The sequence below is a fragment of the Capricornis sumatraensis genome, chromosome 13 (genome assembly GCF_032405125.1).
Source record: "Capricornis sumatraensis isolate serow.1 chromosome 13, serow.2, whole genome shotgun sequence".
In the NCBI taxonomy this organism is placed as follows: domain Eukaryota; kingdom Metazoa; phylum Chordata; class Mammalia; order Artiodactyla; family Bovidae; genus Capricornis; species Capricornis sumatraensis.
Window position 1 is genome coordinate 35,978,100 of NC_091081.1, and position 27,201 is coordinate 36,005,300.

Sequence of the window (27,201 nt, forward strand, 5' to 3'; positions counted from 1 at the left end):
CTGGAGAAGGTAATGGGCTACCCACTTCAGTATTTTGGGCTGAGAATTCCATACATGACTGAGCGACTTTCACTTCATATTATCTCTTTACATATTGCTGTGCCACCCAAGCAGTCATAGGTTAACAAGCAAGTGCTTCACAAGACAAGATCCAAACCATGATATCCACCATTTCAATACCTCACAAAGAAAGTTATTTATACACTTATTTGAGCTTTTTCAGCTTCAGGCAAAAGTCACTTCAGGAATTAGATTCCCAATGGATTTTTAACGAGTGAAAAATTTGTAAATATTTTTTAATATTCTAAAAACCAAATGAGTTTACCACCTCATAATTTTGCTAAGATATTCCCAAGGTAGTAAGATGTTTGTTATCAGAACACTCTAGTCTACTTTTTTTTTTTATGTTACTACTTTGAAGTCACCATTAAGAATCTATTAATATTTTATTTATACTGTACTCATATTCCATATTCTTTGGTCTAAATTATTTCATTTGAGACAGAGCTTCTTCTTCCTAATGGAAATAATTATGAATGATATCACTAATCAAATGCTCTTGTCTTGCAGCTAATGACTTATTTTGCAATTATGATGACACATGTCATATTTCACAATAACCTTTACCCTTTTTTCAGCCTTCAAAATCTTTCATCACCTTGACATGGTTCTGAAATGTGGAAACTTATTTTTATTCATAAAGATATGAATTCAAAGGGCAGGCAGAACATAGGCTTTGATAAACACTAGTTAGCTGGGGGAAAAGAAGGATACTTTCATCTTAAGAAATATTATATCTTATCAACTGCCATTAATATTAATGAATTTAGAAGAACTCTGTACTGAGTTAGAATTATAAGTAATTATGTACATTTCTATCAATGTAAGGTAGCTAATAAAACAATATTAGTATTACAGAATAGCAAACACTGTTTTAAAAATAAGAATTTAGAACAAACGCTTTCTAAGTCCACTCCTTTGAGAAAATCTACCTTATGGAATTTAATTTCATGAATGCTAACTATGCAAGAGAAAAAAATCACCTACTTAGACAAAGTAAGCCAATGAAAACATCTCTCAAAACATATTTATTTCTAAAACTGTTGTTTGGTTAAAATAATGCCTTGACAGTAGTTTCTCTATTACTTTAACATATGTATTAAACTCATATCTCAGAAAATTATATTTCTACTCTTATATTGAAAATACAGCTTTAGAAAATAACAAATAAAATTCATAAGGTATTTTTATTATTTCTTCATGTAATCCAATTTTTATATCATTAGCCATTTATTCTCAGTTACAAAAAGAAATATCAAGTGGCTAAAAAATAGGCAACATAAATGAAAGACTGATCAAATTTTTCCAATTAAGTTTTAAAATTAGGCTGACATTTTTAAGTCACTTAGAACCATAGAACTTTCAAGATACTCAGTAAATTAAGACCACAGTAGTAAAGTAGAATTGACACATAATGCAAATAAAAATGTAAAATTGGATTGTAAACCTTGGTAAAATCCACTGATGGTATTTTTTTTATTTTAGTAGGTTCTTAAAATAGAAATAGTTTAGTAATAAAACAAAAGGATTAATGGGGGAAAAGAAAACAACTTCACTATCCCAGACCTAACTACATTTCATGTTATAAGCAAATTTTTTCAGCAGGTAATCATATCACTTTACCTTTCCTGAAAAAAAATATGTAAGTGCAGCTCAAAAAGAAATATTTGCATGAAAATATTTCTAGTGACTTATTACTTACTTTGTAGATTAAATCTCTCAGAGTAGCTAAAAATTTGAATTTCAGAAAACACACTATTAAATATCTATCAATTACCTTTCTTGGATGCTTCAAAACTGTCATAGAGGTTTATCTTCTGGGTGTCATAGGTAAGGGTGGTATTGGGCAACAATGTTCTGTTTCTGTTGATTGTGTTCACAGCAAATCTGAATGCAAGTTCCTCAGCTCCCATTGGGCCAGATTCCACATATTCAAAAATACCACCTGGCAAAGAAAGGAAAAATCACACAGTTCTTACAAGATAGAGAAAATCTTGGAAGGTATCTATACTTTTATGTATGTATTTGGGTACTTAATTTGTGTGAGTGTGTGTGAGTATATGTGATTTGTCTAAGAATGTGGAGTACGAATACTTCAAATATTCAAATAAAAATTTGAATTTATGCATAAATTCACATTTAACATAAATTCACATTGGCAAAATTTCTTTGATATTGATATCAAAATTTTATATGATTTGAATATGATTTTGTCTTTTTAGTTTGTAGTTGCTTCTTTTAGGGCCTAGGTATGTATAGATCCTGCATTAAGTACTGAATTCTTAAAGATTTGCCCAGTTCCAAAATAATCAGCCCTCTATATTGATACAAAACTATAAGGTTAGCATTGGGAAAACTGTATTAAATTTGTCTCTGTTAATTCAGACATCTGAATTCCTTAGCATAATTTTTAATAGTTTTAAGTTTAATAATAACTTACCATGTTAAAAACCCAAAATACTTAATTCACTTGCAAATTGCAGCATTTTACTTGTAAGAAAAAGAACAAAGTAGCATTTTCTATGTGTTTTACTCTACATCCTGTTTCAGAAAAGACTTGACATTTTTGAAAGATAGCTCTCCCAAACCATGAAAATTCCTTAGGCAGTGAATAACATTGTAGCAAATAATTTTGGTCATAAAATGTGGAATATAATTTAACCATGTGTTCTTTCCATTTGGCACCTTCCACCAGCTGTGTCTCAGGCCAGTCCCCTCAGTTGTGTCCCAGCCTTGATATCCTCTTTCTCTCTTCAGTTGTGAGTGACCTAACTGAGAACTTTGTCTCCAAGGGAATCTCTTCCTTGTTGGTTTGGTGAATGAAATGAAAGGGGGAGCACCTGATAGCTGACATCCTCCAACCTCTGTCTTTAGGAAACCAAAACATTAAAAATAATGAACATTTATTTTTCTCCCTTTCAAACTTCACACCACATGCTCTCAGCACAGTCATTCACAAATAAACTCCCTTGAATAGGACATTTCCACAGCTTGCAATTCATACCTCATCAAAAGTCTTTTGACACACGAATGTCGGGAGACATCAGCACACTACCTATTCTAAATGACTAAGAAAGTCATGGTATGGTAATAATTCCTCCAAATATGAGGAATTAGGACTCAGAAGATACCGCAGTGATTGGACAAATTTATATTCAGGAAGAATTGGAAATATTTCATTTTACATCATATTAGTTGGAAATATTTCTCTTTTTTCAACTAATTTGATGGTATGGTTACAGAACAGCCAACTTATTGTGAAATTATACTCCGAATATGTTTTAAATCATGGTGAGTTATGCTAAGCAGAAGGATAATAAGTATTTATTGACATCCAAATACTTAATGGGCATCAAAAACAAAATTAGATGTCATGTATGTGGAGGAGAACAGTGGTATGAGCATGGACTCCAGAGCCAAACTGTGTTTACATTCTGGCTCTGCCACGTGTCATCCCAGGCAAATTGGGCAGTTGCTTAAATCTTCAGTCTGAGTTTCTTCATCTCTAAAAAAAGAGATGATGATAGAGCTAGTACATAGAATTGTTAATAGAAAGCAAATTGTGTCATAAGAAAGCACTTAGAATCAGTGATGACCATAGAGCAAACACTACATAAGTGTTTAAGATTTCACTGAGTCTTCAAAGCAATCCCAAGTAGTATAGTTTTACAGAAAACTATCTTGTCACTGAAGATCATGCAGCTATCAAATGATAGAGGCAACATTAGAATCTGTTCATGAAAGCCCTTGCCTGCTCCACTACAAATTAGTAATTTTCTTCAAAATTTCATTCCGGCAAAATGCACAAAACTTCCTAATTCCTAAAATGTGAGATAAGACGACTTCAATAAAAATATGCAGTTAGAAATGTAAGATCATATATATGGAACAGAAAAATAATTGAGTAATTGGAAAATACTTCTTAAGCTTAATTAGGAACATGGAATTGATTTCAGAAATGCAAACCGGAAGTCATTTCTTAACAGCAAAATAAAATGAAAAACTGAATCTTCTACTTTTCTCTGTTCAAATTGTAATTTGAATGTGGTATAAGTGCAAAATGGGGGAAATCCCCTGGAGGAGAGCATGGCAACCCACTCCAGTATTCTTGCCTGGAGAATTCCATGGACAGAGAGGAGCCTGGCAGGTTACAGTCCATAGTGTCGCACAAAGTCAGATATGCCTTAAGCAACTTAGCATGCATAAAGAGAAAATAAGCATACAGAAATGGTCAACACATGATAATAGCAGGTTACACCTTTCCTATCCTTCACCTCTCTTCAAAATAACAATCTACTTTGAAAATGATGTGTCAGAGTCTTCTAATATTGAGACTACACCAACTCTGTGGCCCAAAATTTTGCTCCAGGTTTTATGTCCAAGAAAAACTGTATATCTATATTCACCAAAATAAGAAGAAATATTGTATGACATCTCTTATATGTGGAATCTAAATAGAAATGATACAAATGAACTTATAAGACAAGAAACAGACACACAGACTTTAAGAACAAGCTTATGGTTGCCAGAGGGAAGGATGATGGGAAGGGATAGTTAGGGAGTTTGGGATGGACAGGTACACACTGCTATATTTAGAATGGATAATCAACAAGGATCTACTGGAGAGCACATGGAACTCTGCTCAAGGTTATGCAGCAATCTAGATGGGAGGGGAGTTTGGGGGAGAATGGATATATGAATATGTATGACAGAGTTCTTTCATTGTTCACCTGACACTATCACAACATTGTTAACTGGCTATACTTCAATATAAAACAAAAAGTTCAAACAGCTAAAAAGAGAAGAAGAAAGAAAAACATGTACAGGAATATTCATAGTAAGGCTTCCCTGGTATATCAGCTGGTAAAGAATCCGCCTGCAGCACAGGAGATGCTGGTTTGATTTCTGGGTTGAGAAGATCCCCTGGAGAAGGGAGAGGCTACACACTCCAGTATTTCGGGGCTTCCCTAGTGGCTCAGATGGTAACGAAGCCACCTGCAGTGTGAGAGACCTGGGTTTGATCCCTGGGTTAGGAAGATCCCCTGGAGGAGGGCATAGCAACCCATTACATTATTCTTGCCTAGAGAATCCCCATGGACAGAGGTACACCCCAATACAAAACACAAAGTTTAGAGGGAGAACACGATGGCAGAGAAGTAGGTGGATGTGGAGTACATCTCTCTCCATGGATACATCAGGAATACACCTTCAGACACAGAAGTGCATGCAGAACACCAGCTGAGAGCGGACAAGAGTACTTGACCAATGGAAAAGAATATATAGAACCGTGCAAAACTTTGTAGGATGAAGGAAGTAGGGGAAAAAACAGGAGTGTTAGTAGGACTGGACCTGTCCTCAGCAAGTGGGGGAACTGAAGCAGGGGTCCAATCCCCAAGTCAGGGCAACTGTCTGAGTCAGAGAAGAAACATTTAAGGCTGAGAGTGAAACAGCTGATCTCAGGGAGTCTAGATGGAATGAGAACAGACACTCCTTGCCACTGCCATACATACCCCAGGCAGGAATGTGGGTCTCCTGGAAGGGGCAGTGGCTGGGAACTGGAGTTTAGGGATTGTGGAGCAATCCCAGGGCAAGGGCTGCTGTTAACTGTAGAGAGACAGATTGAGGGGATGTGAGGGAGGAGATCGTGGTGGGAAATGCCTATAGAGGAAACCAGGTAGCCATGGAAGTAAGGCGCTACTGTTGAGTCATGCAGAACACCAGTGAAGCCATCATCATAGCCTCTCTCTTCACACACCAGCATCAGCAGCTGAACAATAGAGAGGCTGGCCCATCAAATGCTTTACGCACTGAACTACAGAGTAGGACCCCACCCAAGGTGCTCCTTTCAGTGACTGATGCGTGGAACTAGAGTAGGATCCCAATCAGGGTACCCCCTTTAAGTGCCTGTCGTGCCAAACAACAAAGACCCCAGGCAAGATATCCCTCTAAGTGCCTGTATGGGCAGAGCCATGGAGAAAGACTGGCCAAAAAGGCCTTCTAATCGCCAGGCTCAAAAAAGGGCTCTGATAGGGCCATAACTCCTGCTGCAGAGGCAGTCCGAGTCCTTGCACACTTGGCGCCGCCAGGGTCCCCACAAGCCAAGCAGCTGCACCACCTTTACGCTCAACTCTCACTGGGTCAGAGCTGCCACAGGCAAAAAAAATAAAAAAGAAGTCTTGTATTTATGCTCACAGGGTTGTTTTGGTCCTGTCTCTTTGCGACCCTGTAGACTGTGGCCCGCCAGGCTCCTCTGTCAGAGAGGGGGTTCTCCAGGAAAGAATACTGGAGTGTATTGCCAAAACTGCTTGCCATACCCTTCTAGAGCACTCTATTTCCTGCTGCCCTAGCCACCAAACCCCCTGAATGCCAGAACCCCTACGACCCAAGCAGCTGCACCATCTCCACACCTGGCCTTCACAGGGGCAAACCCAGTCCCTCCAGGGCAGCCTCAAGAGCTGAAGCCCAAGGATGACACACATGTAGAAGTGGAAATAAAACCACACTTGAAAACCAAGGGCAGTGTGGCTAAGGAAGAAGACCCAAAACCTTCCCACCAGCTATACAAGCTGCAGATTAAATCCACATGATCAACTAAGACAACTCTGTGTCTAAGGAATATATAAAAGGCCACTGAGAGTGCCCAAAAGAGAAAACGCAGTAGCTCTGATAGCTGTGGACATTGGAGGCAAGAACACACAGGAGTAGGACCAGATTAGAATCTGAGCAGCCTCCACAGCAGGTCCAGAGATCAGCACAGTGTTGGAGCACATCCTAGGGAGGGAAGGTGAACTGTGATTCCCGGTACGGGAAAGGACACTGACAGCAGCGATTCAAGAAAAACATTTATTATTTTTATTTTTTGACTTGTTCTGTAGATTCTTTTGGATTTTTTTTTTCCTTTTATACTGCTCTGTTGTAGTTGTCAATTTTATTGGCACTAAGCAATTCAATTAAACTTTTGTGCTTTTTTTCTTTCTTTTTCCTCAGACACATTCTTTTTTTACTGTCATAAACCTCTACCTCTACATTGAGCTTTTGCAGTTCTGTGGAGTTTTCCTCTTTTTTTCGTTTTCCTTTTTTTTTTTTTAATTTTTAATTTTTTAAGCCTATTTTTTTTTCTACATTTATTCCTTTGTTTGCTTTTCCTTTCCTCTTACAATTAATCTTTAACGTATATAAATCTTTATCTACCTCTATTTAACTTTGTATATCTATTCTATCTTTTCTCTCTCTCCTTTCCTCTCAACATATTTGTTAGTTTTAATTTCATTGCTTTATTCCCCACTTGGCAACCTTGCTATAGTTTTGTTATTACTTAGTTTTGTTGTGGTAGATACAATTTTTGTTTTTCTTTGTCAGGTGAATCTATTGTACCTAATTTTCATTGGACTATTTTGTTTTTCTTTTTTTTTTTAATATTATAGGCTATTTTGTTTCAATTTTTTTTTCTTTTTTTTTTAATTTTAAAATCTTTAATTTTTACATGTGTTCCCAAACATGAACCCCCCTCCCACCTCCCTCCCCATAACATCTCAGTGAGTCATCCCCATGCACCAACCCCAAGCATGCTGTATCCTGCGTCAGACATAGACTGGCAATTCAATTCTTACATGATAGTATACATGATAGAATGCCATTCTCCAAAATCATCCCACCCTCTCCCTCTCCCTCTGAGTCCAAAAGTCCGTTATACACAGCTGTGTCTTTTTTCCTGTCTTGCATACAGGGTCGTCATTGCCATCTTTCTAAATTCCATATATATGTGTTAGTATACTGTATTGGTGTTTTTCTTTCTGGCTTACTTCACTCTGTATAATCGGCTCCGGTTTCATCCATCTCAACAGAACTGATTCAAATGTATTCTTTTTAATGGCTGAGTAATACTCCATTGTGTATATGTACCACAGCTTTCTTATCCATTCATCTGCTGATGGACATCCAAAGAAATTAAGGAAACAATTCCATTCACCATTGCAATGAAAAGAATAAAATACTTAGGAATATATCTACCCAAAGAAACTAAAGACCTATATATAGAAAACTATAAAACACTGATGAAAGAAATCAAAGAGGACACTAATAGATGGAGAAATATACCATGTTCATGGGTTGGAAGAATCAATATAGTGAAAATGAGTATACTACCCAAAGCAATTTACAAATTCAATGCAATCCCTATCAAGCTACCAGCCATATTTTTCACAGAACTAGAACAAATAATTTCAAGATTTGTATGGAAATACAAAAAACCTCGAATTGCCAAAGCAATCTTGAGAAAGAAGAATGGAACTGGAGGAATCAACTTGCCTGACTTCAGGCTATACTACAAAGCCACAGTCATCAAAACAGTATGGTACTGGCATAAAGACAGACATATAGATCAATGGAACAAAATAGAAAGCCCAGAGATAAATCCACACACATATGGACACCTTATCTTTGACAAAGGAGGCAAGAATATACAATGGAGTAAAGACAATCTCTTTAACAAGTGGTGCTGGGAAAACTGGTCAACCACTTGTAAAAGAATGAAACTAGATCACTTTCTAACACCGCACACAAAAATAAACTCAAAATGGATTAAAGATCTAAATGTAAGACCAGAAACTATAAAACTCCTAGAGGAGAACATAGGCAAAACACTCTCAGACATACATCACAGCAGGATCCTCTATGATCCACCTCCCAGAATTCTGGAAATAAAAGCAAAAATAAACAAATGGGATCTAATTAAAATTAAAAGCTTCTGCACAACAAAGGAAACTATAAGCAAGGTGAAAAGACAGCCTTCTGAATGGGAGAAAATAATAGCAAATGAAGCAACTGACAAACAACTAATCTCAAAAATATACAAGCAACTTATGCAGCTCAATTCCAGAAAAATAAACGACCCAATCAAAAAATGGGCCAAAGAACTAAATAGACATTTCTCCAAAGAAGACATACAGATGGCTAACAAACACATGAAAAGATGCTCAACATCACTCGTTATCAGAGAAATGCAAATCAAAACCACAATGAGGTACCACTTCACACCAGTCAGAATGGCTGCGATCCAAAAATCTGCAAGCAATAAATGCTGGAGAGCGTGTGGAGAAAAGGGAACCCTCCTACACTGTTGGTGGGAATGCAAACTAGTACAGCCACTATGGAGAACAGTGTGGAGATTCCTTAAAAAATTGCAAATAGAACTACCTTATGACCCAGCAATCCCACTGCTGGGCATACACACCGAGGAAACCAGAATTGAAAGAGACACATGTACCCCAATGTTCATCGCAGCACTGTTTATAATAGCCAGGACATGGAAACAACCTAGATGTTCATTGGACTATTTTGATTTTGCTTATGGGTATATATGTATATATGTATATTCAGTCACAATTTCTATTGTTGTTATAAACCTCTGCCTTGACATTGGGCTTTTGCAGTTCTGTGGAGTTTTCCTCCCCTCTCCCCCTTTTCTTTCTTCTTCCGTTATTGTTCTTTTCTCGTTTTTAATAATTTTAATTCTTAATTTTTTAAACCTACTATATTTTTTATACACATTCCTACTACGTACACTTATTGGTTTGCTTTTCCTACTGTTCTTTTCCCCTTTCAGTTAATCTTTCTTGTATATAAGTCTTCTTCATCTACCTCTCTTTAACTTTGCATATCTACTCTTTCATTCCTTTCCTTTCCTCTCAACATATATCTGTTAGTTTTCTTTCCATTGCTTTATTTCCCACTTGGCACCTTGCTTTAGTTTTGTTTTCTAGTCTGTGCTTAAGTTAGTTTTGTTCTTAACTGGTAAATATAATTTTTTTATTTTCTTTGTTTGCCAGATCAATCTACTGTACTTTATATTTGTTGGACTGTTTTCACTTTGTTCATGGGTATATATGTATATGTGTATATTCCATTATTTTAATTATTATTTGCCTGATTTTGTAGCTTTCATTTGTCTGGGGTTCATCTTTGGTTTCTCGTTTTCAGATATTTGTTTTACTCTCCCTTAATGCCATAACAAACACTTGTGGACTCTTCGTTCTGACCAGAGATCAAACTCTGAGCCTTTGGATTGAGACCACTGAATCCAAGACCCTAGACTACCATAGAACTAACCCTAAGGAGTATCAAATAGTGAGAACTCACACAAAGGAAACCACTTGAATATAAGACCCGGGATCACCCAACCACCAATAGCACCCTGTGCAGGACATCTCATCTCTACGACAAACAAAACAAAAATACAAACCCAATCATCAGCAGACAGGAGTAACACCTCGCTCAGCCTTGCCCATCAGAGGAAAAACAAACAAACAAAAACTCAGCATAATCTAACCCTATAGGAAGTTCACACAAACCACTGATTAAACTTAGCAGGGCAGAAACCAAAAGGAAGAAAGAATTTAGCCTTCTTCAAGGAAATAATTCAACTTTCTTTGAAGCCTGGGAAAAGGGGACTTCAAACACAACACCTTAAAAAAAAAAAAGAAAAAAGAAAAGTCAGAGAAATACAGTACAAATGAAGAAATAAACTAGAAACACATAAGTCCAAATAAATGAAGAGGAAATAGGAAAATTACCTGAAAAAGAATAGAGAATAATGATAGTAAAGATGATCAAAAACCTTGAAAGCAAAATGGAGACAATGCAAGAATCAATTAACAATGACCTAGAAGAATTAAAGAATAAGCATACAGAGACAAACAATACAATTACTGAAATTAAAAATACTCTAGAAGGAATCAATAGCAGAATATCTGAAGCAGAAAAACAAATCAGTGAGCTAGAAGATAAAATGGTGGAAATAATCTTTGAAGAGCAGAATAAAGTAAAAAGAATGAAAACAACTGAGGATAGGCTCAGAGACATCTGAGACCATATCAAATGCACCAACATCTGAATTATCGGGGTTCCAGAAGAAGAAGAAAAAAAGAAAGGTATGAGAAAATTTTTGAAGAGATTATAGTTGGAAATTTCCCAACATGGAAAAGGAAATAGCCAATCAAATCCAGGAGAGACAAACAGTCCCATGCAGGATAAACCCAAGGAGAAACACATCAAGACACATATTAATCAAACAAAGACTAAACACAAAGAAAAAGAATATTAAAAGCATCAAGGGAGAAGCAACAAGAAACATACAAGGGAAACCCCAAACGCTTAATAGCTGATCTTTCAACAGAAACTCTGCAAGCCAGAAGGGAATGGCAGGATATATTTAAAGTACTGAAAGGGAAAAATCTACAACCAAGATTACTGTACCCAGCAAGGATCTCATTAAAAATTGATGGAGAAATAAAAATCTTTTAAGACAAGCAAAATTTAAGAGAATTCAGTACCACCAAACCATCTTTACAACAAATGTTAAAATGGACTTCTACAGTCAAGAAATACAACAGAAGAAAAAAGATCTATAAAATCAACACCAAACAATTAGAAAATGACAGTATGAACATATATATCAATAATTACTTTCATTGTAAATGTACTATATGCTCCAACCAAAAGATGCAGAGTGGTTGAATGGATACAAAAATAAGACCCATATATATGCTGTCTACAAGAAACCCACATCAGACCTAAAGACACATATAGCCTGAAAGTGAGAGGATGGAAAAATATATTCCATGCAAATGGGAAGCAAAAGAAAGATGGAGTAGTAATCCTCATATCAGACAAAATAGATCTTAAAGAAGTTTACAAGAGATAAGAAAGGACACTACATAATGATCAATGGATCAATCCAAGAGGAAGACATAACAATTGTAAATATTTATGCACCCAACATAGGAGCACCTCAATACATAAGACAAACACTAACAGACATAAAAGGAGAAATTGACAGTGACACAATAATAGTAGGAGACTTTAACACCTCACTCATGCCAATGGACAGTTCGTGAAAACAGAAACTTAATAAGGAAACACAAGTCTTAAATGATATATTAGGTGAGATGGATCTCATTGATATCTTCAGGACTTTCCACCAAATGGAGAAGAATATATGTTCTTCTCAAGTGCACATGAAACATTCTCTAGGATCGAGCACATCTTGGGTCACAAATCAAAGCTCAGTAAATTTAAGAAAACTGAAATTGTATCAAGCATATTCTCTGACCACAACACTATTAGACTAGATATCAATTACAAGAAAAAACTGTAAGAAACACAAACATGTGAAAATAAAACAATGTGCTTCTAAATAACTAACAGGTTACAGAAGAAATCAAAAGTGATATCCAAAGATTTCTAGAAACAAATGACAAGGAAAACACGACAACTCAAAACCGATGGGATGCAGCCAAAGCAGTTCGAAGAGGGAATTTTACAGAAATGCAATCCTACCTCAAGAAACAACATGTTTCCCTTGTAGCTCAGCTGGTAAAGAGTCTTTCTACAATGCAGGAGACCTGGGATCAATTCCTGAGTTGGGAAGATCCTCTGGAGAAGGAAATGGCAACCCATTCCAGTATTCTTAACTGGAGAATCCCATGGACTGTAGCCTGCCAGTCTCCTCTGTCCACGGGATTGCAAGACTCAGACACAACTTAGAGACTAAACCACCACCACAACCTCAAGAAATAAGAAAAACATCAAACAGATCAACTAACTTTACAGATAAAGTAACTGGGAAAAGAAGAAGAAGAAGAAGAAAAAAACACAAATTAATAGAAGGTAAGAAATCAAAAAGATCTAAGCAGAAATAAAGGAAGGAAACAATAGTAGGATTAATAAAATTAAAAGCTGGTTCTTTGAGAAGATAAACAAAATTGACAGGCCTTTAGCCAGACTCACCAAGAAAAAAAGAGAGAAGAATCAAGTCAACAAAATTAGAAATGAAAAAGGAGAGGTTACAACAGACAATGCAGAAATACAAAAGATTATGAGAATATTATGCACAACCATATGGCAATAAAATGGATAACCTGGAAGAAATGGACAGATTCTTAGATAAGCTCAATCTTCCAAGACTGAACCAGGAAGAAATAGATACGAGCAACCCAATTACAAGCACTGAAATTGAAGCTCTGATCAAAAATCTCCCCAAAAGCAGAAGCTCAGGACAAGATGGCTTCACAGGAGAATTCTATCAAACATTTAGAGAAGATATCATGCCTATTCTCCTAAAACTCTTTCAAAAAATTTCAGAGGAAGGAATCCTTCCAAATTTGTTCTACGAGGTCACCATCACCCTGCTACAAAAACTAGACAAAGAAAAAACAAAAAGAGAAAATTACAGGCCAATATGACTGATGAACATAGATGTAAAAATCCTCAACAAAATTTTAGCAAACAGAATTCAGCAAAACATCAAAAAGCTCATACACCATACTCAAGGTGGGTTTATTACAGGGGTGCAAGGATTCTTCATTCAAAAAGAACCTGATGCTGGGAAAGATTGAAGGCAGGAGGAGAAGGGGATGACAGAGGATAAGATGTTTGGATGGCATCACCGACTCAATGGACACGAGTTTGGGTAAACTCTGGGAGTTGGTGATGTACAGGGAGGCCTCACATGCTGCAGTCCATGGGGTAGCAGAGTCAGACATGGCTGAGCGACTGAACTGACTTGAAGGATTCTTCAATATATGCAAATCAATCAATGTGATACACGGTAAAAAACAAATTGAAAGATAAAACCATATGATAATCTCAATAGATGCAGAAAAAGCCTTTGACAAAATTCAGCACCAACTTATGATTAAAACTTTTCAAAAAATGAGCATAGAGGGAACTTACCTCAACATAGTAAAGGCCATATATGATAAGCCTACAGCAAATATTATTCGCAGTGGTGAAAAACTGAAAGCAGGAATGAGACAAAGGTATCCACTTTCACTAGTATTATTCAACGTAGTTCTGGAAGTCCTAGCTACAGCAATCAGAGAAGAAAAAGAAATAAAAGGAATCCAGATTGGAAAAGATGTACAGCTCTCACTGTTTGCAGATGACATGATGCTGTACATAGAAAATCCTAAAGATGGTATTGGAAAATTACTAGAGCTAATCAGTGAATTTAGCAAAGTTGTGGGATATAAAATCAATACACAGAAATCACTTGCATTTCTATATACTAACAATGAAAAATCAGAAAGAGAAATTAAGGAACCAATCCCATTCACCACTGCAACAAGAAGAATTAAACATCTAAGAATAAACTTACCTAAGGAGACAAAAGAACTGTACACATAAAATGATAAGACACTAATGAAAGAAATCAAAGATGACATAAACAGAGAGATATTCCACGGTCCTAGGTAGAAAGAATCAATATTGTGAAAATGACTATACTACCAAATGCAATCCACAGATTCAATGAGATCCCTATCAAATTACCAATGGTGTTTTTCACAGAACTAGAACAAAAAATTTCACAATGCATATGGAAACACAAAAGACCCCAAATAGCCAAAGCAGTCTTGAGAAAAAAGAATGGAGCCAGAGAGATCAAGTTTCTTGACTTCATATTATACTACAAAGCTACAGTCACCAAGACAGTATGGTACTGGCATAAAAACAGAAATATAGACCAGTGGAACAAGATAGAAAGCCCAGAAATAAACCCATGCACCTTTGGGTACCTTATTTTTTGCAAAGAAGGCAAGAATAGACAATGGGACAAAGACAGCCTCTTCGGGTGCTGGGAAAACTGGACAGCTACATGTAAACAAATGAAATTAGAACTATCCTAACACCATACACAAAGATAAACTCAAAATGTATTAAAGACCTAAATGTAAGACCACAAACTACAAAACTCTTAGAGGAAAACATAGGCATAACACTCAATGACATAAATCAAAGCAAAATCCTCTCCCACCTCTAGAGTAATGAAAAAAAAAAAAAAAGGAAGGAAGTGGGAACTGATTAAACTTAAAAGCTTTTGCATAGCAAAGGAAACTATAAACAAGGTGAAAAGACAACCCTCAGAATGGGAGAATAATAGCAAATGAAACAACTGACAAAGGATTACTTTCCAAAATATACAAGAAGCTCATACAACTCAATTCCAGAAAAACAAACAATCCAATCAAAAAGTGGTAAAAGGACCTAAACAGACAGTTCTCCAAAGAAGACATACAGATGGCTAAGAAACACATGAAAAGATGTTCAACATGGCTCATTATTAGAGAAATGTAAATCAAAACTACAATGACATATCACCTCACACCAGTCAAAATGGCCATCATCAAAAAGTCTACAAACAATAAATGCTGGACAGGGTATGGAGAAAAGGGTTACACTCTTGCACTGTTGGTGGGAATGTGAATTGATACAGCCACTATGGAAGACAGTATAGAGATTCCTTAAAAAACTAGGAATAAAACCACCATATGACCCAGCAATCCCAAACCTAGGCATATACTCTGAGAAAAACAAAATTGAAAAAGACACATGTATCCCATTGTTCATTGCAGCACTATTTACAATAGTTAGAACATGGGAGCGGGAGAAGGTGATGGCACCCTACTCCAGTACTCTTGCCTGGAAAATCCCATGGATGGAGGAGCCTGGTAGGCTGCAGTCCATGGGGTCACTAAGAGTCGGGCATGACTGAGTGACTTCACTTTCACTTTTCACTTTCATGCATTGCAGAAGGAAATGGCAACCCACTCTAGTGTTCTTGCCTGGAGAATCCCAGGGACAGGGGAGCCTGGTGGGCTGCTGTCTATGGGGTCTCACAGAGTCGGACAAGACTGAAGCGACTTAGCAGCAGCAGCAGCAGAGCATGGAACCAACCTATATGTCCATTGAGAGATGAATGGTTAAAGAAGGGGTGGTATATATATGCAATGGAATATTACTTAGCCATAAAAAGGAATGATTTGAGTCAGTTCTGATGAGGTGGATAAACCTAGAACCTATTATACAGAGTAACATGAGTCACAAAGAGAAAGATAAATACCATATTCTAACACATATATACAGAATCTAGAAAAATGGTACTGAAGAATTTATCTACAAGGCAACAATGGAGAAACAGACAGAGAATAGACTTATGGACATGGGGACAGGGGAGGAGATGGTGAGATGTATGGATAAACTAACATGGAAACTTACATTACCATATGTTAAATAGATAGCCAACGGTAATTTGCTGTATGGATTAGGTAACTCAAAAAGGGGCTTTGTATCAGCCTAGAGGGGTGGGATGGGAGGGAGACAGGAGAGAGGTTCAAAAGGGAGGGGATATATGTATACCCATGGCTGATTCATGTTGAGGTTTGACAGAAAACAGCAAAATTCTGTAAGGCAATTATCCTTCAATAAAAAATAAATAATTTTTTAAAAAGTTTAAACAGTAGAAAAAAATATGTATAAGAATATTCATAGCAGCATGGAAAAAATGCATCAGTGAACAACTACATTCAACACCAGGAGATGAATTTCATGATCAAAATGCTGAAAGGAGTTATCAGGCACAAGAGAATATTGCTGTATGATTTAATTCTTTTAAAAGTTCAAAAAATGGTGGTGGGGGTTAGGTACAGGAAGGGGGTATGATGTGTTTCTGGGTGCTAGGGATATTCTGTTTCTTATCCTAGGTTCTCGGATGTATATTATTAAGACTTAATGCTATGGTTTCTGTAGGTTGGCATGCATAGATCATCATTTAATAAAATTTTATGTTAAAAAGTAATTGCATAAAAGTGTAAAGACTCTTCTAAGTTTGATAACACAGGCAGTAAAAATAAGGGCAATATTGTTGACTATAACTTGAATATTTGAAAAAATTCATAATAAAACTAATAAAAATGATTAAAAGAAAACTAAGAAAATATATCAAAGTTTGTTAAACCAAATACAAACATAGTATATGCAAAAGGATTGGTATCGTCAATATAAAATAATAACTAAAACATAATTACACCAAAGGAAAAATTGGCAAAGAGTATGAATAGATAGTAAATATTATATACAAATATTCAATGAGTACACAATGTTCAAAATGTTCAAAAACAGAGAAAAAGAAAGGTTAAACAAATGAGATGGAATTTTTACAGGTCAAAATTATATCAATAACCTCAGATATGCAGATGACACCACCCTTATGGCAGAAAGTGAAGAGGAGCTAAAGAGCCTCTTGATGAAAGTGAAAGAGGAGAGTGAAAAAGTTGGCTTAAAGCTCAACATTCAGAAAATGAAGATCATGGCATCTGGTCCCATCACTTCATGGGAAATAGATGGGGAAACAGTAGAAACAGTGTCAGACTTTATATTTTTGGGCTCCAAAATCACTGCAGATGGTGACTGCAGCCATGAAATTAAAAGACGCTTACTCCTTGGAAGAAAAGTTATGACCAACCTAGATAGTAAATTCAAAAGCAGAGACATTACTTTGCTGACTAAGGTCCGTCTAGTCAAGGCTATGGTTTTTCCTGTGGTCATGGATGTGAGAGTTGGACTGTGAAGAAGGCTGAGCGCCAAAGAATTGCTGCGTTTGAACTGTGGTGTTGGACAAGACTCTTGAGGGTCCCTTGGACTGCAAGGAGATCCAACCAGTCCATTCTGAAAGAGATCAACCCTGGGATTTCTTTGGAAGGAATGATGCTGAAGCTGAAACTCCAGTACTTTGGCCACCTCATGCGAAGAGTTGACTGATTGGAAAAGACTCTGATGCTGGGAGAGATTGGGGGCAGGAGGAGAAGGGGATGACAGAGGATGAGATGGCTGGATGGCATCACCAACTCGATGGATGTGAGTCTGAGTGAACTCCGGGAATTGGTGATGGACAGGGAGGCTTGGCGTGCTGCGATTCATGGGGTCACAAAGAGTCGAACACGACTGAGCGACTGAACTGAACTGAACTGAATTAAAAAGTACAGTCAAAAGAAAGCTAAACTGTTACAAACTTTCTTGAAAACTATTTTTTAGTTTATCAAGCTTTAAAATACCCACTTGAATTTGCTAATTCTACTAATAGGATACAACCTTAAGGAAAATATAGGGGGTTTAGCAGCAAGGGTACTCAATTTGTTCATAAGAATAATATTAGAAGCATTCTAAATATCCAATGGGAGCTAATTGTTTCCATAAATACAGTACATATAATTAATAAAATACTGTGCATTTGGCCATTTTACTCTATAGAAGGTATCCGATGACAAAAATGTTTTATAAGAATGAAGATTCCTTAAAAAACTGGAAATAGAACTGCCATATGACCCAAAAATCCCACTGCTGGACATACACACCAAGGAAACCAGAATTGAAACAGACACATGTACCCCAATGTTCATTGCAGCACTGTTTATAATAGCCAGGACATGGAAGCAACCTAGATGTCCATCAGCAGATGAATGGATAAGAAAGCTGTGGTACATATACACAATGGAGTATTACTCAGCCATTAAAAAGAATACAGTTGAATCAATTCTAATGAGGTGGATGAAACTGGAGCCTATTATATGGAGCGAAGTAAGCCAGAAAGAAAAACACCAATACAATATACTAACACATACATATAGAATTTAGAAAGATGGTAATGATAATCCTGTATTTGAGACAGCAAAAGAGACACAGATGTATAGAACAGTCTTTTGGACTCTGTGGGGGAAGGCGAGGGTGGGATGATTTGGGAGAATGGCATTGAAACATGTATAATATCATATGTGAAACAAATCACCAGTCCAGGTTCGATGCATGATACAGGATGCTTGGGGCTGGTGCACTAGGATGACCCAGAGGGATGGTATGGGGAGGGAGGTGGGAGGGGGGTTCAGGATGGGGAACACGTGTACACCCGTGGTGGATTCATGTCGATGTATGGCAAAACCAATACAATATTGTAAAGTAATTAATCTTCAATTAAAATAAATAAATTTATATTAAAAAATTACAATTTGCACTTACACTTAGAGTATTAACTGGTTTATTTTAAATGATAGACATTTGATTAATTTTCTTCTTTGTATACATTTTAAATAGTTATCAATAAACCTGTGTTAATGTTATAATTTTTTTTAAGTGGATAAAATACATTTTTAAATGAAGCTATAATATTAAGGGGTAGCACAAAACAGAAGAATAACCAGAGATAGTACGAAATTTCAAGATATTTATGTATTTGTTATTTTTCAAATTTGTTATGTATTTGTTATTTTTCAAATTCAAAGCATGAGAAGTAGGCTAGGCCTTGGATAAAAGAAACCTTACTTACTCAACCACAAGGCTGATGCAGAGTTGAGCAACAAATTGAGAAATTAAATATTTTATTTATTTACTTTATGAAGTAGAAAACAGAAGTTTACAGATTTGATTCTCTGTGGAAGAAATAAGTTATTTTTATTCTAAAAGTATATCTTTGATCTTAAAACTTGCTAACAAGAAATTGAAAGGTGAAATATTTTCTCCATCTGTTCCTAGACATACAAAAGGGTAATTTTTCACATGATCTGAACAGGGCCTTCTCTCTTATCATGCAAAATAATATCCACCTTGTGCTATGCACCTGCTGTAAAAGGTGTTTGGTCCTGGACTTATTCTTTTTATTATGAAGTATCAGAATTATAGGCAGCATTTCACAACCATGTGGTAATGAAGCCAGAATTGCTACCCTAAGGAGTTCACAGAAAAGTATTTGGTGAATAAAATACATTCCAGGGTAATAAAGAACATAGAAGGACTGTAAGATCCTGAAGCAGCATCTTAGTAACCTGTAATTAAGTGCTTTCCACAGACTTGTACCAAGATTCACACAGTTTCATGAACCTAGAGACCACTATTTTATCACAATCAAATTCCCTATTCCTTTTTTTCCCACTGTTTTCTTATACTTATGGTTGGTTTTCTGAAAATTAAAAAAAAAAAAAAAAACTAAGATAATCATTCTCATGGTTTTGTTTTTGTTTGGTTTAATTATTTTGTTTGCTTGTATTAATTTAGGAAAGGCTGCTGTTGCTGCTGCTAAGTCACTTCAGTCATGTCCAACTCTGTGAGACCCCATAGACGGCAGCCCACCAGGCTCCCTCGTCCCTGGGATTCTCCAGGCAAGAACACTGGAGTGGGTTGCCATTTCCTTCTCCAATACATGAAAGAGAAAAGTGAAAGTGAAGTCATTCAGTTGTGTCTGACTCTTAGCGACCCCATGGACTGCAGCCTACCGGGCTCCTCCATCCATGGGATTTTCCAGGCAAGAGTACTGGAGTGGTTGCCATTGCCTTCTCCGTTAGGAAAGGCTATCACATCTCAAATAACCTCAGCATCAAACAGTATGTGTGTTAGTCGTTCAGTTGTGTCCAATTTTTGCGACCCCATGCACAGTAGCCTGCCAGGCTCATCTGTCCAAGGAATTTTCCATGCAAGAATAGTCAAGTGGGTTTCCACTCCCTTCTCAGAGGATCTTCCTGACCCAGGGATCGAACCTGCATGGCAGGCAGACTCTTTACTGCTGAGACACTAGGGAAACTACAGTCACAGAAAACTAGCCAAACTGGTTATATGGATCATGCTGTTGTCTAACTTAATGAAACTATGAGCCATGCTCTGTAGGGCCACCCAAGACGGATGGGTCATGATGGAGAGTTCTGACAAAACATGGTCCACTGGAGAAGGCAAACCACTTCAGTATTCTTTCCTTGAGAATCCCATGAACAGTATGAAAAGGCAAAAAGAGTGGACACTGAAAGATGAACTCCTCAGGTTGGTAGGTGCCCAATATGCTACTGAAGACGAATGGAGAAATAATTCCAGAAAAAATGAATAGATGGAGCCAAAGGGAAAACAATGCCCAGTTATGGATGTGACTGGTGATGGAAGTAAAGTCCGATGCTGTAAAGAAAAATATTGCATAAGAACCTGGAATGTTAGGTCCATGAATCAAGGTAAATTGGACGTGGTCAAACAGGAAATGGCAAGAATGAACATCAACTTTTTAGGAATCAGTGAACTAAAATGGAACGAAATGGGTGAATTTAACTCATATCACCATTATACCTACTAGTTAGGGCAAGAATCCCTTAGAAGAAATTGAGTAACCCTCATAGTCAATGAAAGAATCCAAAATGCAGTTCTTGCATGTAATCTCAAAAATGACAGAATGATCTCTGTTCATTTCCAAGGCAAAACATTCTTACAAGTCTATGCCCCAAACACTAATGCCACAGAAGCTGATGTTGAAAGGTTCTATGATGACCTACAAAACCTTCTAGAATTAACACCAAAAAAAGATGTCCTTTCCATCACAGGGGACTGGAATGCAAAAGTAGGAAGTCAAGAGATACCTGGAGTAACAGGTAAGTTTGGACTTGGAGTACAAAATAAAGCAGGCAAAGGCTAACAGAGTTTTGCCAATAGAACAACAACAGAGTTTTGCCAATTTCAACAACACAAGAGAAGACTCTACACATGGACAATCACCAGACGGTCAATACCAAAGTCAGAATGATTATATTCTTTGTAGTCAAAGATGGAGAAGTTGTAGCTAGTCAGCAAAAACAAGACTGGGAGCTGACTGTGCCTCAGATGGTGAACTCCTTATTGACAAATTCAGTTTAAATTTTAAAAAAGTAGGGAAAACCGCTAGACCATTCATATATGACCTAAATCAAATCCCTTATGATTATACAGTAGAAGTGAGAAATAGATTCAAAAGATTAGATCTGATAGACAAGTGCCTAAAGAACTATGGATAGAGGTTCATGACATTGAACAGGAGGCAGTGATCAAGACCATTCCCAAGAAAAAGAAATGCAAAAAAGGCAAAATGGTTGTCTGAGAAGGCCTTATAAAAATAGTTGAGAAAAGTAGAGAAATAAAAGGCAAAGGAGAAAAGGAAAGATAAATACATTTGAATGCAGAATTCCAAAGAATAGCAAGGAGAGATAAGAAAGCATTCCTCAGTGATCAATGCAAAGAAATACAGGAAAACAATAGAATGGGAAAGACTAGAGATCCCTTCAAGAAAATTAGAGATACCAACGGAACATTTCATGCAAAGATGGGCTCAATAAAAGAGAGAAACTATAGATCTAACAGAAGCAGATGATATTAAGAAGAGGTGGCAAGAATACATAGAACTATACAAAAAAGATCTTCATGACCCAGATAACCATGATGGTGTGATCACTCAATGAGAGCCAGACATTCTGGAATGTGAAGTCAAGTGGACTGTAGGAAGCATCACTACAAACAAAGCAAGTAGAGGTGATGGGATTCCAGTTGAACTATTTCAAATCCTAAATGATAATGCTGTGAAAGTGCTGCACTCAATATGCCAGCAAATTTGGAAAACTCAGCAGTGGCCATAGGACTGGAGAAGGTCATTTTCATTCTAATTCCAAAGAAAAACAATGCCAAAGAATGTTCAAACTACCGCACAATTGCACTCTTCTCACATGCTAGCAAAGTAATGCTCAAAATTCTCCAAGCTAAGCTTCAACAGTGCATGAACTGAGAAGTTCCAGATGTTCAAGCTGGATTTCAAAAAGGCAGAGGAACCAGAGCTCAAATTTCAACATTCACTGGATCATAGAAAAGGCAAGAGAGTTCCAGAAATACATCTACTTCTGCTTTATTGACTACGCCAAATCCTTTGACTGTGTGAATCACAAACTGTGGAAAATTCTTAAAATGATGGGAATACCAGACCACCTTACCTACCTCAAACAATATGCCTGTGATTCTTTCTCCAAGCTTATACTAAAAGTTAATAGTTTTCTTCATTTTATAAGTGGCCTGTTAGGTAAAAAAAGAAACAGAATAGAATAGAATAGACTTCTTTTTCATAAGTAGTTGGAAAAGTTTTCCATAGTTGCCCCACTTTGTTTAGCAGATATACAAGACCAAATGGTAAGGAATCCCTCATTTGTACAGAACTCACAATACTGCAGCTTTCTCCATCACAGACTATGACTCACAAAAGAACAACATTACTCAAGACTTGAAATGAAAGATTTATATTAGTCAACTGCTGAAGCTGATCCAAACTTTTTCTCATTTAGGTCAATTTTAACCACTACTGAGGATTGTATGACTCATAAACCTGTGATAGATGTGCCAGCCAACGTCACAGCTAACTTCTATAACAGTTAAAAAAGATCCTGTCTTAAAGTAGGTACAATCAGTGTCTTACACTCATTCATTTTAATAAAGGAATTGATGTTGTGAATGACACATCATTTGTTATCCTCTTAGAAGATATGCCAGTTTCTAGAATTTTTACTAAGAAAATGTTGGCCTCATCTAAGTTACAGAAGTAGCAGGTCCAAGAAGAGGGTGGTCTGGGGAATAAAACCCAGATTCCTGTTCAACAGCTTTAGTAAGAATGGTCCTTAAGAGTCTTCTGTGGGTACTGGTTGAATTGATTCCTGAGTACCTGCAGCTTAGGGAATCTGCCACTGGAAGTGGCATTACTTCAAAGTTAGATGGATCCTGTCCTGCATGCCCCAGACCTCATCTATCCAAAGTTCTAGAGAGAATGATGAGCATCTATATCACCACTACACCAACTTCTCAACACCCAAAGTTTGGAAGACACAAAACCATCCCAGAGCCAAATGCAGTCACTAGAACAGCCTTCCCTCTGAGCCCCAGTGCCCTTTTGTCTGGGGCTTCAAAGTTAAATGCCTACACTGGAGAGACAATAAGAGGTGGTGCAGACTAAAAAATATATTCTCCATCAAAAAGGAAGTTTAATTTTTAATGCCCTGCTGGCTAAACTCATCAGAAAATGCCGAATTCAGTGCAGTCACTCAGTCGTGTCCAACTTTTTGCAACCCCAAGAATCGCAGCACACCAGGCCTCCCTGTCCATCACCAATTCCCGGAGTTTACTCAAATTCATCTCCATCGAGTTGGTGATGTCATCCAGCCATCTCATCCTCTGTCATCCCCTTCTCCTGCCCCCAATCCCTCCCAGTATCAGGGTCTTTTCCAATGAGTCAGCTCTTCACATGAGGTGGCAAAAGTATCAGAGTTTCAGCTTTAGCATCAGTCCTTCCAATGAACACCCAGGACTGATCTCCTTTAGAATGGACTGGTTGGATCTCCTTGCAGTCCAAGAGACTCTCAAGAGTCTTCTCCAACACTATAGTTCAAAAGCATCAATTCTTCAGCACTCATCTCTTTCTTCACAGTCCAACTCTCACATCCATATGTGACCAGTGGAAAAAATAGTCTTGACTAGACGAAATCGATCAGAATAGTCATATGACAGACAATTAAAATATTTAAGTTTTAACCTGGCTAGAAGGAAACACAGTAAGAAGCTGGTATCTGTTTTCAAATTCTGGAAGATGATCACATGAAGAATTGATGCTTTTAAACTGTGGTGTTGGAGAAGATTCTTGAGAGTCCCTTGGATCCAACCAGTCCATCCTAAAGGAAATCAGTCCCGAGTGTTCATTGGAAGGACTGATGTTGAAGCTTAAACTGCCAATACTTTGGCCACCTGATATGAAGAACTGACTCATTTGAAAAGACCCTGATGCTGGAAAAGATTGAAGGTGGCAGGAGAAGGGGATGACAGAGATGAAATGGTTGGAAGACATCACTGACTCAATGGACATGAGTTTGAATAAACTTGGGGAGTTTGTGATGGACAGGAGGCCTGGCATGCTGCAATCCATGGGGTTGCAAAGAATCACTGACTGACACGACTGAGCGACTGAACTTAACTGAATGGCAGATACCAATACAACATTATCAAGCAATTATCCTCTGATTAAAAATAAATTAAATAATCTCTCTCTGTATTTAGATAAACACACAATGAAAAACAATAAAATTCTTCCATTTGCAACAACATGGGTGAATCTGGGTAATACTATGCTTAGTAAAATAATTCAGACAGAGAAAGACAAATACTCTATATTATCAATAATACATAGAATCTAAAAAGGAAAACAATGAATGTATATAACAAAACAGAAACAGACTCACAGGTATAGAAAACAAAATAGTGGTTATCAGTGGGAAGAGGGAAGGGAGGAGGAGCAAGACTAGTATATGGGATTCAGTTCAGTCCGACTCTTTGGGGCCCCATGAACCGCAGCATGCCAGGTCTCCCTGTCCATCACCAACTCCTAGAGTTTACCCAAACTCATGTCCATTGAGTTGGTGATGCCATCTAACCATCTCATCCTCTGTCGTCCCCTTTTCCTCCTGCCTTCAATCTTTCCCAACATCAGGGTCTTTTCAAATGAGTCAGCTCTTTGCATCAGGTGGCCAAAATATTGGAGTTTCAGCATCAACACCAGTCCTTCCAATGAACACCTAGGACTGATTTCCTTTAGGATGGACTGCTTGGATAGGGACACAAACTAACATGCTAAATAAATAAACAACAGGGATATACTGCAGAGCACAAAGATACATAGATATTATATAGTAATAACCCTGAAAATAGTATAACCTATAAAAATGTTGAATTACTATGTTGTATATCTGACACTAATATAATATTGTAAATCAACTATACTTAAATTAAAAAAGAAAGAAAGTTAATCAGTATGAAACATGGTAAACCCATGCTACTCTGAAGGATGAAAGCTTCTAATAGTCAACATTCATTAAGAGTATATTTTATATCAGGCATCATAATAAATAATTTTCAAACATAAATAGAATGACATCAAGAAATGTAGCTGAATCACATTTTCTGTCTTCAGTGTATTACCACTGCTCTAATATGTCATATTTTAATTCTGAATATAACTTTGATATTTGTCTTTCATATTGGTAAGCCTAAGAATTCCTTCTGTTTTATGATCCATTGCCTCACAAGGTATTTTACTTTTTTAGGCCAAATGACTTACTTTACTGCGTCTAATGTCCTCTACTTTAGCAAGACCTTGGAGCAGGTCCAGCATCTTAAGAATCTTGCCTAAGGTCAGTTGCCTGGTCTGAAAGTGATGGATACTGGATTCAGTCACAGAAGACCTTAATCTAGGCTCCAGCTTTTAATCACTATGCTGTACTGCTTCCTGCTGGGTGAGGTTGCCACTCTTCATCTTCAATTTCTGGTAGTTTTCACAGCAGCTTTCCTTTTTCTGAATGATAAACACTTTTAGTTTTCTAAGACAGATTCTTAGAGTTTTTCACACCCGTATGAAATATGACTATAACACTCTGAAACTGATTTTGTGTGAAGTTGATAGATACCACCCAGGTTGCTTAAGTGTATGCAATCAGAACACATGCATACATGGTCTTGAATGACTGACATGCCATGGAAAAATTAACAAGTAGGTCAAAGCTCCCAGAAAAGGACTGTGTGGAAAGCATATGGTATAATATATGAATTTTCCAAGAGGAGGAACAGTGATTCATCTCTTCCCTCACACGGAGTGACACTCCTCTCTTGTTTTTGACTCCCTTGAGCCATGAAGCAATGGGTATTTCTAATTTAGTTAAAGGACTGGCTTCAGAATTTTGAGACCTTTTTTTCTAGTGACAATAATGTTGTGAATTGTACTGTTACTAGTGTAATTTCATCTAGGCATACAAGTTCACACCTTTGTTAATATTTCAAGTAAACAAAAAATATACAGACATGTGACCAGTGAAAATTTTTTCTTTAAAGTGTCCTGTACTTTTCTGCAGTTTTAGTACTCTGTAGTTCTTTAAATATAGAAGCTATGAAAGTTAATCTTGCATATCTCTTCCACATCTATCATAATCAATACAACTCAAATTGGTAGGGGTCATTTGGGGAAAGGAAGCTGCTGATAAGAATAAAGAACATGAGTTAGATGGCTCATAAAAACTGAAATCACATTGAAGGAAATGACATTATAGTTCCATTGGACAGAGATTGGTTATGCTCAGGCATGTAAATGTGCTTGCTTATTTTAAAAATAAATATGCTTTTAACTTTACAAACCTCCTACTGTTTCCAACATAATTTTTGCTAGTGTATAGAAAATAGGTGTTGATTTTTTTTTCTTTCTACAAATGGATCCTTAAAATGGTAGGGAGGATCACAGAGTTACACATTCAAATAATATTAATTTTAAAGTAGATGTACTACATACTGAGAGGAAAATTGGGAAATGGCTACTTAAATGTTAGCAATTTAGGACTGAGAAGGAATACACACTGATTGGGAAGGCAGATGCTGGAATAATATCGAGATATAAATAGAGCAGATCAAACTGAGATAACAGGGAAGGCAGCCACGTGAATAATCACCACATAAACAGTATAAATA

General features: G+C 36.9%; 1 protein-coding gene across 2 annotated transcripts in view; it reads right to left on the reverse strand.

Annotated features, from left to right (window-relative positions):
- GRIK2 (glutamate ionotropic receptor kainate type subunit 2) overlaps positions 1-27,201 on the reverse strand; it is a 723,766-nt gene that overhangs the window by 450,058 nt on the left and 246,507 nt on the right. For both annotated transcript variants that reach the window (XM_068985543.1, XM_068985544.1), the window contains exon 2: positions 1,838-2,005. In XM_068985543.1, coding sequence (XP_068841644.1) covers positions 1,838-2,005 — 168 coding nt within the window. The remainder of the gene's footprint in view (positions 1-1,837; positions 2,006-27,201) is intronic.